Raw genomic sequence first — 18,938 nt, 5'->3', positions numbered from 1 at the left:
CAAAACCGCTGTGATGGCATTTAAACCAGCCAGGAAAGGCGTTCAGACAAATTTTAGGTGGAGCCTCAGCGACATCAAATTACCTATAGTGAAGGAAACAAAATATCTGGGTTTCCAAATTAGAACTAAACCATCAATGCTAGCAATCGAGACCTATCTTAGTGGGAAAATCAGACAATTGTCTATCCAAATGAAATCAATTTTGACTAAATATTGTACATTCACTCTTGTTCCTCTGCTCAAATTCTATAGTGGAAAAGTTATTCCAGTGCTAATGTACAGGATTGAATTGGAAACGTTGGCTGTCAAAGTTAACTGGACTCGCCTAGAGGGTCGATTGAGGAAAAAAGTTCTTAACCTGCCACCCTCTCTGCCGATGTCCAGGCTGCGATATGAACTAGGTATCCAATCTTTAGGTTCTCATGCAGCATGGAAAAGAATCGCATTATACAGGCTAATTGTGGTCCCAAAAAACAATTCACTATATGTAGATGCTAACAATCAGATGGAATCAAACACAAATACTTTCCTAAATGAGCTAAAGCAGGAGGTTTTGACTCAATTAGTGACTTGTGCTTCATCGGAAAGGGAACTGACTGAAAATCCATTGAAAGTAAAAAAAAGGTTGGCTCAGTATGATTGGATTGCAACAAGGGCCTTGTTTGTGGACAAGAAATGTTTTGAATCTATGATACCTCTTGATAAACCTCTGGGTTGAATGCCAGCGTATCTTGGAAGGTTTCCAAACCAATATTGGCGTGCACATTTTCTGAGATTTAGAATGAACCTAGTGGTCACCAGGGATATGTTAAGACCCAGAAATAAGGGTCCTGAAATTGATTGAATCTGCAATCTTTGTGACCTGAAGTCAAAACAAAATGGTAAACATTTGTTGATGGAATGTCGGGGCACTAGCGATCAGAGAAACAAGTATTTCGAAGGGATTGTGTCCTCCGACGTATTCCTTATCTTTGATAATATGTTTCCAGCTTGCTGGCCTCAGAATTTTTTTCTGTAGAGGGCGCTGCACGTCGACGTCCGCCGAGTCGATGTCCCTCGATGGCCACCGTATCGGCGCCGACGTCACCGTGACCATAAAAAGCCACGCGCTGCATCCGTTGCTCAGTTCCGTTTTTCCGCGCTTCGTGGGGCCTCGGAACGTCGTTGCTCAGTTCAGTAAGGATAACTCTCTATATCTACTCAAATAAATACCAACTCGTTCTCGATGGCATCTTCATCTGAACCGACGATGCCACAATCCGGCTTCAAGAAATGTCGAGACTGCGGTAAAAAAAATGTCGATAACGGATCCACACAGGATCTGCTTGTGGTGCTTGGGAGCCGAGCACCATTGTTCGGAGTGTGAGGACTGCGTGTCCATGACGGCAAAAGCCTTGAAGGAGCGCAAGGGGAAGCTCGAGAGAGGTAAATCAGTCAAAACCTCCTCGAAGGTTTCTTCGGCTGAGTCGAGGCATTCGTCTCCTCGCCGTCGAAAACATTCCCATTCTAGATCTCGAAGTAGCTCCCACCATTCGTCGAGATCAAGACACTCAAAGAAGAGACATCGAAGATCCCCTTCCTCGTCTTCTGTTTCCCCAGAAAGGGTCTCCTGTCCCACAAAACACAGCTCTCAGGCTGAGTGGGAGGAATTCAGAAAGAAAATGTTAAGCGTCTTCGAGAAAGCGGCCTCGACCCCTCGAAGACAGCTCAGGGTGATACCCCGGGTGAAAAACCCAAAAAATCAAAACGCAGCGAGTCGCTGCACTCGGTGAAACATTCCACCCGAGAGCACCATGAGCCATCGGGTAAGAAGGCACCACCTTCGACGACGCCGTCGAAGATTCCTTCGACGCATGGATCGGCGCCATCGACGCAGTTGTCGAAGGGTTCTTCGACGCATCGGTCGATCCACTCGACGCCATTGTCGACGCCGACATCGACGCCGATGAAAGAAAAGACCAAGGCTACTCCACAGCCAACTGTGATTCCAAGGGCCTCCGGCACGACGCCGAGACCGTCGTCGACATCCTTGAGTAGGATCTCTATCCTCTAGAGTTCTTCGAGACCTCTTTAGTTTTCTCGGCGCCTTCGAAGCCTGTCACATCGGCATCGACGACATCAACGGTTTCTCGCCCAATAATGACGAGTTTGGCTCCTTCTGCCTTAGAGATGGGTTTTACACCATTTCAGAGGTCAGAGTACCTTGGACTATCTTCAATTTATGAAGAGGGAGAAGATTCTGACCAGGAAACTTTTGCGTTACAGAGGACCACACTGCCTGTTTCAGAGGATTTCACCTCTGAGGAAAGAAGGTTGAAGGACCTACAGGAGTCACTACATGAGGCAAGTAGGCTGGACACTTCCCCAGAAGTGGAATTTGTTAAGCCAGACCCAGGGGAACATGCCAAAATACCCTATAGAACCCTTTTGGCAAGAATTATTGAATTTATGGGTTGGTCTGCGCCTGCGCCTGTTTTTCAACAGGATGACCTGACGGACATATTAGACAAAGGTCCACAGGAGGATCCTGTGGTCCCCTTCCATGCAGCTTTACAAAGGAAAAAAACATCTAATTGGGAAACTCCTGAAGTTATCCCTGCAGTCAATAAAAGATTGTCAGCCAAGTATAGGGTAGCGGCTGCTGACCCTGAATACTTATCAAAACACCCGACTCCAGAGAGCCTGGTGGTGCAAGCGGTAACTTCATCTGCAAGTAGGACCGCTTACCCTACTGTCCCACAGGATAGAGATGACAAGAGGTACGATTCTATGGCGAAGAAAGTCTTCTCTGCTTGTAGTATGGCGTTGAAGTCCATCAACGCCACCTGTACGCTCGCCAGGTTCAGTCACACACTGTGGGAGTGTGCTTCATCAGCGGATGACTGCATACCCAAAGCAGAGGAAAAAGAAGCCTTCCTTAACATTATTAAAGATGGCAAAGATGCCATGTGCGAGTCACTTCAAACTGGCATCGATTCCGCCGACAGTATCAGCAGGGCCATGGCGGCAAGTACAACAATCCGCAGGCATGCGTGGTTGCGAAAGTCTGGCTTTGCTCCAGATATACAGGCCAGACTTTTCAATATGCCCTTTGACGGCTCTTCATTATTCAGAAAGAAGGCTGATGACAGTCTGGAAAAGTTGCAGACATCTAAAGCAGCGGCAAAATCGTTAGGAGCTGCAATCCGCCAAACTCCTTTTCGCCCCTCAGGAACCTCTGGAAGAGGAAAGTCCTTTCACTATTATTCCGCATTCGGGAAAGGCAGAGGACAGCCGGCTCAAAGAGGCCAAAGGAGATCCACCCGAGGTGGACGGGTCAAAAGTACTAAGGCCGCAGCAGCAGCAGGTGCCTCTTTACCCTCGGCATCTGCATCAGCCACTCCAAACCACTCTGAGGTCTTTCCACACAAGACACCTGTAGGGGGCAGGTTAACTCACCATCTGACGGAATGGCAGGCTATAACGTCAGATGCTTGGGCATTGGAGACAGTTGCCCAGGGGTACTGCCTACCCTTTCTACTCGTCCCTCAGAGTCATCCACCGGCGCACAGCTCTCTAAAAGTTCCAGATCCGCTCCTCTTGCAGGAAAATATAGACCTGCTAGAGAAAGGTGCCATAGAACCGGTACCTGTAGCGGACAGGAACAAGGGCTGGTACTCCCCCCCTACTTTCTCATACCAAAGAAGGACTTAGGACTGAGACCCATCCTGGACTTTACGAGAATTGAACAAGTTCCTCAGGAAGGACAAGTTCAAGATGGTAACTCTCTATCTCAGATCCTTCAAGCCCTCCAGCTCCAGGACTGGCTGGTATCCCTGGACCTTCAGGATGCTTATTTCCATGTGCCTATCCCTCTCAAACACAGGAAATACCTGAGGTTCGCAATTGGCGACTCTCATTATCAATTTCGAGTTCTGCTATTTGGGCTGACCTCCGCCCCGAGGGTCTTCACCAAGCTAATGTCGGTAGTGGCTGCGAGTCTAAGGAGGGAAGGGATCCACGTCTATCCCTACCTGGATGATTGGCTGATCAGGGCTGTATCTTCGGAACAAGCTCAGATCCAGCTAGATTATGTCTGCCACTTCCTTCACAAACTGGGCTTCTCCCTCAATTTAAAGAAGTCACAGATGATACCATCACAGAGACTCCAATTCATCGGAGCGGTCCTGGACACTTACCTGGGAAAAGCCTCGCCACCAGAGGTGAGGGCTCAAGATATTCTGCAGATGGCCAACAAGTTTCAAAATGCCCAACGTCTCCCAGCCTTCGACTTTTTGAGGTTGCTAGGCCATATGGCATCCTGCATCTTCCTTGTGCCAGAGGCTCGCCTGAGAATGAGATCCCTTCAGTGGGCACTGAGAACTCAGTGGTCGCAATTCTCTGGGAGAATGACAGATCTCCTCCGGATTCCGGACAAAGTAGCCCACGACCTTCAATGGTGGGCCTATCCAGAGAACATCTTGAAAGGCGAACTGTTTTGGCAACCATGGCCGGAGATAACAGTAGTCACAGACGCCTCACTCACGGGGTGGGGAGCCCATGCCAACGACTTGACCATCAGCGGTCGTTGGTCTCCATCGGAGTCCAGACTACACATCAACCTATTGGAGCTGAGAGCGATCAGACTAGCGCTGAAAGCTTTCCTGCCATCAGTACAGGGGAGAAATATCCTGATAATGACGGACAACACGGTGGCCATGCACTACCTCAACAAAAGAGGAGGCGTAGGGTCACTGCCACTGTGCAGAGAGGCAATGCAGCTCCGGTTTTGACCAATTTGGGAAGGAATCTCTCTATCGGCAGTCCACCTAGTCAGAGAGAAGAACTTGACAGCGGACGCTCTGAGCAGGCAGAGCACAGTTTCCCACGAGTCGGAGCTAGCTCAGGAAGTCCTTCAAGAGATCTTTGCCCTTTGGGGAACCCCTCAGGTGGATCTGTTCGCCACAAGCACCAACAGGAAGTGCGATCTGTTCTGTTCAAGAGAATTTCCTCCGAGTTGAGCTCTAGGAGACGCGTTCGTAGTGGACTGGGAGTTTCCACTCCTTTACGCGTTCCCACCAGTCCCTGTTATTCCTCAAATGATCAGGAGGTTGAGAAGTTTCCCGAAAACCATGATCCTAATTGCCCCGGACTGGGCCAGGAGAACGTGGTACCCAGACCTTCTAGATATGTCCATCTGCCCTGCAATCCGTCTTCCACTCAAAGAGAATCTTCTCTCGCAGAAGGGAGGTCAGGTTCTTCATCCAGACATCAGAACCCTCAACCTTCACGCTTGGCTTCTGAAAGGGTGAGGTACAAGGATGGGGGTCTCCCTGATGACGTCATGGAGGTGTTGCTTTCGGCCAGAAGGCTAGCAACAAAGTCTTTATACCGCTGCCGTTGGAACATATTTTGCAGCTGGTGTAGGGCAGAGAATATTGACCCTTTTTCATGTGGTACACCAACGGTGTTATCGTTTCTACTCTACTTGGCAAACTCAGGCCTTCAAGTTGGCACTGTAAAAGGCTATCTCGCAGCGCTTTCTATCTTAAAGCGCACTGCGGAGGAACCATTGTATTTCAAACTACCTCTAGTGATACAATTTCTCAAGGGATTAACTAATGTTTATCCTACAAAACCATTCCAGGTTCCCTTATGGGACTTAAATTTAGTCTTAAACTTCCTAATGGGCACTCCATTCGAACCACTTCACTCTTGTTCGCTGATATTTCCCACGCTTAAAACTGTCCTAATGGTAGCACTAACATCTGCTTGGAGGGTGAGCGAGCTACAAGCTCTCTCCTGTAAACCCCCACATACAATTTTCCACAAGGACAAAGTTGTCCTACAGGTGAAGCCTAATTTCCTCCCAAAGGTGGTGTCTGAATTTCATATTACTCAGAAAATTACCTTACCTTCGTTCTACCCTCCTCCCCATCCGGGGAAAGAGGAAGAAAGGCTACATAGTTTGGACCCAAGGCGAGCTCTCAGCTTTTACATCAGCAGAATGGCTAGGATCAGGCAAGCAGACCAACAGTTTGTAGGATACTCAGGTCACAAGTTGGGACTACCCATAATAAAACAAACCATTTCCAGGTGGATTATTTTGGCCATTCTGGAATGTTACAAACTGGCAGGGAAAGAGGCACCCCAAAATCTTAGGGCTCATTCAACCAGGGGTATCGCAGCCTCTTCGGCTCTCCAAAGAGGGGAACCGGTCCGAGACATATGTGCGGCTGCCACATGGTCGTCCGCACATACATTCACAAAATGTTACAACCTGGATTCCTCCACTAGTCAAGAGACCAGATTTGGCAAGGCCGTATTACATTCGGTCCATCCCTAAAGGGATATATAACATTCTTACTCCGACCTGCAATTACCTGCCACTGCTATGGGAGTCTATCAAAGATAAGGAATACGTCAGAGGACACAATCCCTTCGAAGAACAAGTTACTTCTTACCTTGTAACGTTCTTTCGACAGGATGTTCCTCCGACGTATTCCTTATCGCCCCTCCCATCCATCCCTGCAGTAATACTTCCCTTGTGGTTGCAGCTTACGCTCCTTCAAGGTCAATAACCAATTCAGGCATGACTTTTCTTATGCTACAAAACAAAACTGAGCAACGGACGCAGCGTGTGGCTATTTATGGGCATGGTGACGTCGGCGCCGATACGGTGGCCGTCGAGGGACATCGACTCGGCGGACGTCGGCGCGCAGCGCCCTCTACAGAAAAAATTTCCGAGGCCAGCAAGCTGGAAACGTATTCTCAAAGATAAGGAATACGTCAGAGGAACATCCCGTCGAAAGAACGTTACAAGGTAAGAAGTAACTTGTTCTTCTCTCGCTTTGTCCATAACATCCATTGGCTGACAACAGATTAATTTTGGTCACGTCTGTGGAAGGGGAAGGAGACATTTCTCTCATTGGAGGTGCTGAGATTTCTAAAGGAGAACGAAATACCTAAAACGAGTTGAATGTTTACTGTCTTCTTTCACCCAAAATGAGATTTGATTATGAGTTAGTGTTTGTTTGCTAGAAAATGAGATGCAGTTTAATCAAATGTTAACATTTCGAGAAGCATAATTCCTGTGATATGTATTTGCTTGAGTTTTTACTTGTTCCTTTTCTTTGTCTATTTTTGTCTTATTGACTCATTTGTATTCGATTTGTATAATATAATGTATGGGAATATCTTTTTTACTGTTTGTGAAAAGTCAAATTTAGACTAATACACAATTAAATGAAAACATTTTTAAAAAAAGCCTTGTGCCTATAGCTTTGTGTGACCGTGACTTTCTCTCTTGGAAGGTAGACTTTTTTTATTGCCACCACATTTGCCTGTAGGGTGAGTTGCCGACTTTGTCTTGTAATAGACCTTCTATTGTCTTTCATGCAGGTAAGTTAGTTTTGTTTTGAAGACAGTTAATTATTTCATCCTCACAACACCATGATGTTAAATTTTCATTTCAACCAACAAAAGACAGTTTGTTAATGTTAGTCCAGATGTTAAAAAAAAAAGAAGATACTTTCGAATTTTAATTCCTTTTTAAGACTAACTGGATGTTGCAATGGAATAATGCATTAGCTATAAAGCCACACAAATCTGAATCAGATGTCAAGCAAGTATGAGGGGAGAGAAATTGAAACCATTCTGATATCTTTACAACCAAGGCTGGCATGCATGGAATGCAGTGCGATGTAGTCATGTAAATGCAAGCAACTGTTTAATAGTGCAGTATTTCTAACTGCTCGGTCTGCAAGCTGTAGAATAGGTTTACAACTGTTAAGTTAATGAAATGATATTTTATTTGTATTATTTATATCGCGCTCGTACACAAGTGTTTCAGAGCGCGACCAGGCAAAAAGAGAGGGGAACAAGGGAGAAACAAAAAAAAAACAGCTATTTAACTAGGCCCAGTGACATTTAAGAAAGCGCAAGTGAATGGAGAAATGAAAAGGGGGAAAGTGCATGCACGGGTGGGGGGGGCGGGTGGAAAAGTACAAAGCAGAGGAGAGAAGCAGAATAAATTAAATAAAATAAATTAAAAAAATAAGGGCGATAAACAATGGTAGTGCAGCCAGCAAGTGGCAGGTGAAAGTTAGTCAGATAAGGTATATCTGATAAATGCAGAAGAAAAGTGGGAGGGGGACTGTATGGGTACAGATACAGAGCCCTAGTGCAGTGGGTGGCCTGGAGGGAGTGCAAGAGTGTGGCAGGGTGAGCAGGTACCTGGGCCCGAATGACAGAGGGTGGCTAAGTGCACGATGCCAAGAGAAGAAACAGATCAACAGGGGAGAAAGGGGGCAAAGGCAGCAGATGGAGCGACACTGCTGATGGAGCGATGATCACAGCACTGCCTTCCTTCCATGCCAGTCTTGGAAATAAAGCTATCGGAATGGTTTTCCACCCTTCACCTTTTCTTTTTACGATCTGATGAAGAATGTACTTGAGACTTTAAAAGCTAATGCATTATTCTATCCTAGAGTATTATTTTCAGTTAGGCATTTAAACCAGGAAAGTTCACATTTTCAGTTTACATACTAGGTTAAACAATTGTTCAAATTATGATGTTCCCTGCAGTCTAAATGTGAAAATGCTTAAGATTTTGGATATTCTGAAAGTTTAGTTGTTAAGTGACTACATCTCCATTTGTGTTCCGTCTTTTAGGGCTGGATCCTCCAGTTTGAAATCTGTGTGGCCGGTGAACACCAGTAGACTTGTAGAGCACCATGACCTTTTGTCAGAAACAAAACGGCCTGTGGAAACTGCCTACTCCCAGCCACCATTTTATAGCAGTGAGGCTATTGCTGCTTTAGAAAAACAGAACTTCCACAGTGCTGCTCTCTCGCAGCAGCAGAAAATAGAAGAACTTTATCATGGACTTACAGGCCTTGATCTTGAAGAACAGTGGCTCTGCCTCTATCGAAATGATAACGTCAATTGTTACGGTATGCAGAACAGTGAAAATTCCAAGATGCAATTTCAAGAATACCCTTTTATTAAAAACAGTTTCAATCCACAGACAGGGGTTTCAGAAACAATGAAGGAATCCGGTGTAGATAATTACCCTTATGCCCGGGAGAAGTTGGTTTCAAAAGTTGCTGATGTTCAGTTACATCAAAAGAGGGCAGAAATGTTGCTTTCACAATTTAATAGGTACAGTGATGATGCTGACTGTAGTAGATATGCTGAATTTCCACATTCCAATAAATCCAAACACAGCAATCGTTCAAGCTTCAGTGTTCAGGATGGCAAGAAAATATCGACTGGAGCAATGGAAGCACCATCTGTTGAAGCTGATACCTACACTAAACTATTTAACCTGAAGCAAGCAAATTCAAAAAAGCTAGATGATCTAATCCCTGAAACTCAAAACCTAAAATTTTCAAAAACGACCGCACTCCTGTCAGAAAAGCAGTTAACAAAGGAGTGCACTTTTGCTTCTGATTTTGGATTAAAAGAATATCCAATGAAATCTCATTTGGTTTGTCCAGGGAGCAATGATTACAATAATGTTTTAGAAAAACAGAACTCCAGACATGAACCTCAGAATTCAGAATATTTTAAATCAACTGGTGTATTACCAATTTCAACTTCATCCAGCATTGTCAACATTAACAGACCAAGTTGGTTTAATGGACAGTCTGAAAGTAGTACTTCAATACCCTATCGAAATCACACACCCTTGATGAAGCATAACAATCATTTGTCTACACCTAAAAGTTCGAACCACTCCTCTGATTTTGCCCAGGGATCTCCATCATTAGCTTCAAATAGTAACTCACTGTTTCAGAAGTATTGCCAAGAAAACCCAACTGTGTTTTCTGGCTTTGATTTCAGTTACAACACAGAACGTGTGCAGTCCGCCAGTCAGCTGGACAGTTTGTCCAAAGTTGGGGAACCAAATATATTTGAATCAGTTACTGAGAAAAAATTGAAGCAGCTTAACGGCTTTTGTGATAACTATTCAGGACTGCAATATGGTCCCATTGATAATGTAAACAAACAGAATTTTCAGGGTAAACCGGCAAATGGACAGTATGATCTTGATGGACAAAAACACATAGAAGGAATGTCTCATATTCCATATGAGAATCTGTTAGAAAATCAGGCTCATTATAACAGTAGTCACAGACAAGGAAGTGGAGACAGCAACATTGTTAATAATAATCGCGTGACTCGCACACAAAACCCACCCTTTTCAAACACCTATATGATGGGGGACCTGAGGCATAATCAAAGTATTCAGCAACTTGGTTCCAATGGATTTTCCTCAAGATCACATCATCTTTTTGGCCATTCAGTTGTACCATTAGTGGATTCATATGACATGTTTTCTTACGAAGATCTAGGCCATTTATATCCTTATTTTAATGATATGATGTATGGTGATAGTGCCATTCCAGGTTTTTTGCCAACATTTGGTTTTCAGAGGCCAATGAAAACTCGAAGTGGGCCAGCCAGTGAACTTCACATTCGACTTGAGGAATGCTATGAACAATGGAGAGCCATGGAAAAGGAGAGGAAAAAGGTAAACCCAACGTTTTGTGAAAAGTAGAAGCATATTATTTTGTTTCATGCTACTAGTTCCGAAATAGGCATGCTTTGTTATTAACATGGGCTGATAATTTTGAAATACATGCCATTCCCAGAAGGGTTGTTCTATTAACCGAAGTGTTTCTACTAGTAGAATATGCTGATCATCAAGTTTTATTTAGGGCATTTTGTCACCAAATTCTCCCGCCTTGAACTCAAAAAATATTTTTGTTATGACCTTTCCATTGTCCATCCAAGAACCACCTTGGCAGTTGTGCTGTAAAACTATATCTGCACCCTAGCCTTTTTTTTTTCAAACTTTGTGATAACTTAAAATACTTTATCACCTCCATCACATTAGGATGAAATGACCTTACTCTGGCCCTTATGATCTCTTGACTTGTCCAATAATCCATGCTTTCCTACACCATTGTAAATCTATTTTCTTTGCATTCTCAGAACCTCTTGTTACTAGTACATTTTTAGGTATTTGTTTTGCATTTTCCTCTGCTGCTGTTCTTTTTGAAACTCAATATGAAATCTGACACCCTAATTCTCTTGAGGGTAGGTGCAGCAAAAAGTAGTGGATAATTTGAAAACTGCATGTTTCTCCCCATTTACCCATTCCCTGCGGGTATGTGGGAAGCATACCTATTTATCAAGTACAAGTGAAAAATTCTGCTTCTGCTCCTTCTGGGGAGAAACCCTCCCCCTCAACAATCCTTAAATGTTTACACCAGCTGGTACCATGCAGGAATCTGTATCGGTTTACGCCACCCACCACTGGTGTAGGTACCATGGGGCCATGTGGCTCTAACAGTGGACAACCGTCTGAGGGAGCATATGAGCTCTTGTACTGGGTGTAGGGTCAAGGGGGCGCCTGTATGCATGAGGATTACCGACCAAGTACTGAGGGTGTGAAGCCACACTTAGTCCGGGCTTGAGGGCCCATTTGGGCTTTTTCAAGGCTCTGTGCCAGAGTCAAAATTTCCGCACATTCCTCCAGTTACTCTCAGAGCAAGATCTGTCAAAATGGCAGCTAAGCACAAAGGGTCTACACCGATTTGGGTGATGCAGAATCACCTTCCACAGGGGGCTCATCCCCATCAGATTGCAACAGAACTTGCAGGCAGATCCGTGCAACAGATATGTTCCAGGAATACCTTGTCCAGGCCAGATTTCTCTCCTGCGGTTCAGTGATCTTCCCTGCAGTTACCATGGTGCTCCTCATACCCCATCTACCTCCAGTTTGCTGTGTTACTCTGAAGTGCGTCAGGTTTTATGCCTCAACCAGGATCAGCAGCTTGCTAGGAGTGCTTCTTTGATAGATAGATTTGTGGGCTTGATGAAGCTTCCTCAGAAGATCAGTATTTTGAAGGATTTGATTCATGAGGAGCCACTTGCTCAGCTGGCACTGATCCTGCAGCCTTAGAGTTCGGATGGTACGAATTACCGGCCGACTGTAGGGAGGTCCTTGCCAGGGCCAGAGCGTCATCGACTCTTAAGTGCTATGGGCACAAGTGGAAGCGTTTTGTGACATGGTGCAGGTTGCAAACGATAAACCCTCTGAGGGTCACGGCCCCGCAGATTCTTCTGTACTTGTTGTCCTTGGCCAAGGCGGGGCGGGCACACGCCTCTATCAAGATGCATCTGGCGGCTATCTCCAGTTACACCAGGTCTCCAAGACGATCTTCTCTTTGGACCTACCGTCTCGTCAAGGAGTTCCTCAAAGGACTGTTTCGATCGTTCCCACAGGTGAAGGCTCCGAACCCGGTGTGGGAACTCAACCTGTTACTGACGAGGCTCATGGGGGCCCCCTTCGAGACTGTGTATCAGGCCCCTCTCAAGTTCCTCTCGTGGAAGACAGCTTTCCTCGTGGCCATCACATCTGCCAGGAGCCTGTTCCGGAGGTAAGAGTAATTGCTTCTGTTGAACCTTGCCACTTCCCGTGGTTGTGTAATGTTGTAATGCTATGTATTCTTTATTCATGAGCATGTGCTGTAACTATTGTTCTCCAGCATGGGTCTGGCATGGATTCACATGCGAACCTGGTCACTGTCCCCTCTGCAGCTCTTCTTGGTCATACCATCACTTTACGTGCTTACCAAATCTGAAGATGGCTGCCAGAGGAGGGTCTTAGGGAGAGGGCAGTCATTGGCTCTGGCAGTATGACCAAGAGCTCAGTGATTGGTTTAAAGGAAAAAGACAGTTTGTAAGTGAAAATGAAACTTTTTTCTTTTGCATAGGATTCCCGGGCTGACAACAAGGAATATTCATGAGCATGTGAATCCATGCCAGACCCATGCTGGAGAACCATAGTTACAGGTAAGTAACATGTTCCTTACACCGCTGCGTCCACAATCAAGGCGGCCAACGCACTGGCGATTCTGGCCAGGTATGACAGAGATTTGTGGTACAAGCTGGGGCAGATTCTGGAGTTCCTGTCCGATGATAAGACGATTGAGGCAATCACTCTCTTCCAGGAAGGAGAAGTGACGTTGGATAACGCCATCACAGTGGCATTGGACGTCGCTGACACGGGGTTCCGACTAACGTGGAACAGTGTCTGCCTTTGTCGCCAAGGTTGGATGAAAGCCACGAATTTCCGTCAGGAGTTCCAAGCTGGAAATGCCTTTCAACGTGGAGAATCTGTTTGGGAACGTTGTCAACGTGTCCCTCCAGGCCATCAAGATGGATACAGAGAGCAGTCCTGTTTCCTGGGCTCTCTCCAGCAGCATTGCTCATCTCTTCGCTCCTCTAGGGGAAAGTCGAGCAGGTCTTCAAAAGGTTTCGCCACGTCGTACCGACAGCCTTCCAGATCCACAACGCAGGACCCCTACAGAGGTCCTTCCAATGCCTACGGTAGCGGAAGACAGCGTTGCTGAAGCAAGCCTGAGCCAACCAGGATGTCGGGGCCCCCTCTCATGCGCCCCAGTGGGAGGCCAGCTGACAAGGTTTGTCAGTGAGTGGAGAAAGATCACCACCGGCACAGGGGTGCTGGACGCTCTCGCCCACGGACAGACCCTGGAGTTTCAACGCAGATGTCCGCTGATCCCTCCGGTTACCCGTCAGGAGCAGCACATTCCTCAGCTCCTGCAAGAAGTACGGGTCATGCTGCGAAAAGGGGCAATAGTGCTTGTTCCGCAACGGCTCTGGGGCTCGTAGTCTATTCCAGATACTTTCTGGTCAGGAAGAAGCCAGGGGGCTGGAGGCCCATCCTACACCTATGACGTCTGAACAAATACCTAAAGTCCCAAAAGTTCAGGATGGTCACGTTGCAACACATGCTCGGCCAACTTGAAAAAGCAGACTTCTTCATGTTGTTGGGCCTGGAGGTCGCCTACTTCCACATCCCCATTCACAAGAAACATCAGAAGTTTCTACGTTTAGTGGTGCAGGGACAGCACTACCAGTTCAAAGCCCTACCTTTCGGCTTGAAGTCGGCCCCCAGAGTGTTCACGAAATACCTGGCACCAGTAAGCGGCTCATCTACATCTGCAGGTCATACACGTATACCTATAACTGGACGACTGGCTGATTCGCACCCGCTCGCACAAGCTGGCCGACGGACACACAGAGGCGACCATCCGGCTACTGACGGATCTGGGATTCTCCGTCAACTATCCAGAGTCCTGCTTAACGCCATCACAGAATGCAATGTTCCTAAGCGCCAGGCTCAATTCGGTGTCTTGCCTGGCGTCGTCCTTTGAGGAGAGGATAGCAGCCATTCAATGGAAGGTGCAACGGCTGTCGTTGACAAAGGCGGCCACGGTACAGGCCATCAAGTCGATATTAGGCATGATGTCATCCTGCATCTATCTCGTCCGGCTCTGCAGGTTGCAAATTGCGACCCCTACAGGATTTCTTAGACACCCGCTGGATACAAGTGTCTGGAACCTTCATGGACAAGATCTCTCTCAATGACGCGTTCCGTTGGGCGATAGGGTGGTGGGGCGTCCTGTCCAACATCGCCAAAGGCACAGGATTTCAAAACCCCCCATACCAGGAGACAGTCACCATGGACGCCTCCCTGGAAGGCTGGAGAGCGCACACCGGACATCTGCACACCAGAGGCCTGTGGATGCCGGTGGAGAAAGATCTTCATATCAACATCCTGGAGCTACGGGCAGTGTTCTGGGCCCTCAAGTCGTCCCCTACACTCTCTGAAGGGCAAGGTGGTGAGGATCTTCACGGACAACAAAACCTACATCAGGGACCAGGGGGGCACTCGATCTCTGGTGCTCTCCAAAGAAGCGCAGGACTTGTGGCGCTGGGCCGTCGGACAGGGGATGTTACTTGTCCCTTTTCCCCTGGCGGGAGTCAAGAACACCATTGCAGACTCCCTCAGCAGGGAACTGCTTTCCTGCCACAAGTGGGAGCTTCGTCAGGATCAGGTGGACTGCCTATTTGTCAAATGTGGCAGGCCCCAGATCGATCTGTTTGCAACATCGGCAAACTCCAAGTGCCAGAGGTTTGGCAGCAGATTCCACCAACCAAGGAGCCTGAGGGACGCCTTCTCCTTCCGGTGGGAAGGACTGTTTCTGTATGTGTTCCCTCTGTTCCCACTCCTGCTGTGAGTCATCAACACACCCAGATAGTGACCACGCAAGATGAAACTCATCGCCCTGGCATGGTCGAGGAGATTTGGTATCAGGAACTTCTCAGCCTGTCAGCGTCGCCTCCGGTCAAGCAGCCAGTGGTTACAGATCTTCTTACTAGAGAAGGAGGCGCAATCCTTTATCACGACCCAGGGTTGCTGTACCTAAGGGCTTGGCTCCTGCAGCCTTAGAGTTTGGAGGATATGAGTTACCTCCGGACTGTAGGGAGGTCCTCGCCAAGGCCAGGGAGTCGTTGACTTTGAAGTGCTACGGTCACAAGTGGAAAAGTTTCGCTACATGGTGCCGGACTCAGAAGATTACCCATCTGAGGGTCATGGCCCTGCAGAACCTTCCATACTTGCTATCCTTGGCCAAGGCCGGACTGGTGCACGCCTCTATCAAGGTACATCTGGCAGCTATCTCCCGCTACACCAGGTCTCCAGGAAGATCTTCACTTTGGTCCCACCGACTCGTCAAGGAATTTCTCAAAGGACTTTTTTTTCGATCTTTCCCACTGGTGAAGGATCCTGCCCCGGCGTGGGAACTCAACTTGGTTCTGACGAGGGGCCCCCTACGAACCTATGCTACAGGCCCCTTGCAGGTTCCTCTTGTGTTAAACGGCTTTCCCTAGCCATCACCTCTGCCAGAAGGGTGGGTGAGATCCAGGCCCCTTACCATGAATCAAGGGTGGTGCTGCGTACGCACCCCTCTTTCATGCCGAAGATTCCGTCGAAATTCATCCTCAATGAGCCTTTGGTGTTACCTGTTTTTTTCCCGAAACCTTCGTCACCGGTGGAAAGGAACTTGCACTCGCTGTACATTGCTCGTGCCCTGAAGATCTACGTGGCAAGCACTAAGAGTTTGAGGAAGACGGAAGACTTCATAACTGTTCGTGATCTTTGGTCCTGTGAACCATTGGAAGGCCTTGTCCAAGGCTTACATTTCAAGGTGGCTCTCCGGCTGCATCACGCACTGTCATCGGTTGGCGAACTGACCGCTGCCCGGCCGTCCGAAAGCCCACTTCACTAGAGCGATCGCTGCAACAACGGTTTTCCTGTCTGGTGTGCCCCTGCTGGACATCTTCAGGGCTGCTACTTGGAGGTCCTCGCACTACTTCACTAATTTCTACTGCGTCGACAGGGATTCCAGGGAGGAGTCCAGAGTCGGCTAATCAGTGCTATGCATCCTTTTCGCTTGAGGTGAGCCTTTTCCAGAGGTAAGAGTTAATTGCTTCTGTTGAGCTTTGCCACCTCCGTGCTTGTGTAATGTTGTACTGCTGTGTATTCGTTATTCATGAGCATGTGAATCCATGCCAGACCCCGTGCTGGAGAAGGTTTAAGTTACTTGCCTGTAACTATTGTTCTCCAGCATGGGTCTGGCACGGATTCACATGCGAACCCTCCCTCCGACCCCTCTGCGACTCTTCTTGGTCATACTGCCACTTTGCATGCTTAATAAATCTGACAATGGCTGCCAGAGGAGGGGCTTGGAGAGAGGACTGTCATTGGATGGGGGCAGTAAGACCCAGAGGACAGTGATTGGCTTAGAGGAGAAATACCGTTTTTAAGTGAAAGTGAAACAGTTTTTTCTTTACCGGGGATTCCCAGTCTGACGATGGGGAATATTCATGAGGATGTGAATCCATGCCAGACCCCATGCTGGAGAAACCTTTTTCATATATTATCATGAGGAGTGTTTAAAAAGAGCAGAGAACAGTTGAGGAATTATAAGACAATGCAGTAATAATTTTCAAATCTTTACTATTGATATGTTAAACAATGAGAATTGTTGCAGTAGTCTTCACTAATTTTAATTTAAAATAGTAGATCATTTATATCTTTTAAAAATTTGAGTTATATTGTCCACACACTTTCTGTGTCTTCTATACTCCTAAAACCCACACAAAATGTCCACAAGAACTTGGGATTTCTTTGCAGATAGAACTTATGACGCACACAGGGATCACTCAACATACTTTGGTTCCAAGTCTGCTTTGAATCCATCAAGCATATGTGTCATATGCCACACGATGTTATATTGAGAGGATATAAAATGTTCATTCATTTGATTAAATACATATTCATTGGATGATGGTAGTAGCAATGTTTTTCAAGTATAAGCTCCAAAATTAGAAATTAGCAATGGCATCATCCCTACCTAGGTATTAGATATAGCCTGCCAACCACAAGTTTAGATCAGGTTGGGAAAAGACTCTGTAGCAATAGGATAATGAACAAGAGCAGAGCTGTTAGGGAGAATTCTCATAAATGGCTGATTACCCTTACCTAATGAGTCCCTCAGCAGCTTTGCTGGATTTCTACGGTTTATTTTTTCACCTGGTAAGAGTGTGAGCCTTTTTCCCACTCTTACGTGTGTTTTACTGTGTATGTTTTCATCATTTGTGTGATCTTGAGCACTGGAGCATCAACTACTCCATGGCCTCATATTGGGCCTGATCACGACTTGGCCGTTACCGCCGGCGGTAATAGCCATACCGCCGAACTCCCCGGCGCTAATAGCGCCGGATCACGAGTTTGGTGGTAAAGTAATTCCCCATTCCCCATTGAGCCCATTCGGGAATGCCCCATTCCCCATTGTGCTCAATGGGGAATTTTCGCGCTCGAGATCCGCCGGCGGTAATAGCGAGAATTTTCGTCGGATTTCCCCCCAGCTCAGAGCTGGGGCGAAATCCTTCGAAGCCCTGATTCGGCGGACCCTTAAATCCGGCGGTATTAGCGCTAACGCCGGATTTAAGGGTTACCGCCAAAGTCGTGATAAGGCCCATTGTCAGGTGTGTTACACTGCACCTTCAGTGCAGTGTCACATGGTGTTCTTTGAGACTTCCCACCAACTCCATTTTCTGGGGCTGACTACTGTGCACCAGAAAAGGTAAAGTTGCCATTAACTTTATTTTAGTCACTTTAAACCACAGACCCAGTACACCCCATCTTACATGGAGTATTGGAAAGGGTTCATTCTTATCCCTTTTTGTCTGTGTCTCTTGGAGCATTGTTCGCTCCCTTTACATCAAGACATGGCTGGTGGCAGTGGTAACTACCCTAACTTTTCTACCGCGGTTATCTTATATAACCATGGTATTGTTTTAGGCTATTATATTAGCCTCGAACATAAACCCGCTTGACCAAATACATTTTATTTTGGCTCCGGCTGGGTTTATTCGCCATTTCTTTTTGTTAGTCTTTCTCGTGTTTTACTCTGCATGCCAAACCGGGGAGATTGATGTTGTCACATTATTTTTATTGATTCTCTTGTCCTCTGGATTTATGTATTTTATAGCTCAATTAATGAGTATATGTTGCATAAAAAGTGCATAACTTTTATTTTTAAGGCATGATTCATTGTGATTCACCTCTCAGGCTTTTGTTTAAAGGGGTCCGCTGTTAACAGTTTTCATTTTTCATGGTATGGCAAATGCTGTTTTCATTATAGGGAGGGGGAGAGTGGATGGCAGATTGTTAGGCAGAAACCTGTGCAGTTCCCTTAGGGACCACTGCAAAAGATTTAGGACTACAGGTGGTTGGCAGTAAACCCAATTGGTAGCAGTCTGTACCACCCAGATTTACCTGGTAGCTGTGGCTGAGCAGTCAGACTTCTCTCAAGATGAGTTAGGCAGTATATAGAGTATACACAATAGGTACAGAGATACAGTAGCACAAGCAAATACTGACCAGAGCTTTGGTGTAAAAGTATATAATTATTTATTTAAAAACACACTTGTAAATTACACTAGCACAAAAAGAGGTAAGTAAATTGAACACACAGTCACTATTATATATATACAACCCTGATTACTTATTA

At 46.4% G+C, this 18,938-nt stretch overlaps 1 protein-coding gene across 1 annotated transcript in view; it reads left to right on the top strand.

Moving 5' to 3' along the window:
* The window catches only part of MEIOC (meiosis specific with coiled-coil domain), an 837,366-nt gene that overhangs the window by 340,259 nt on the left and 478,169 nt on the right, over nt 1-18,938 (top strand). The window contains exon 4 of the mRNA XM_069632830.1: nt 8,653-10,516. Coding sequence (XP_069488931.1) covers nt 8,653-10,516 — 1,864 coding nt within the window. The remainder of the gene's footprint in view (nt 1-8,652; nt 10,517-18,938) is intronic.

This window comes from Ambystoma mexicanum, chromosome 13 (assembly GCF_040938575.1).
Source record: "Ambystoma mexicanum isolate Mex_15411 chromosome 13, UKY_AmexF1_1, whole genome shotgun sequence".
NCBI classification, from domain to species: domain Eukaryota; kingdom Metazoa; phylum Chordata; class Amphibia; order Caudata; family Ambystomatidae; genus Ambystoma; species Ambystoma mexicanum.
This window is presented reverse-complemented; position numbering and strand designations above follow the sequence as displayed.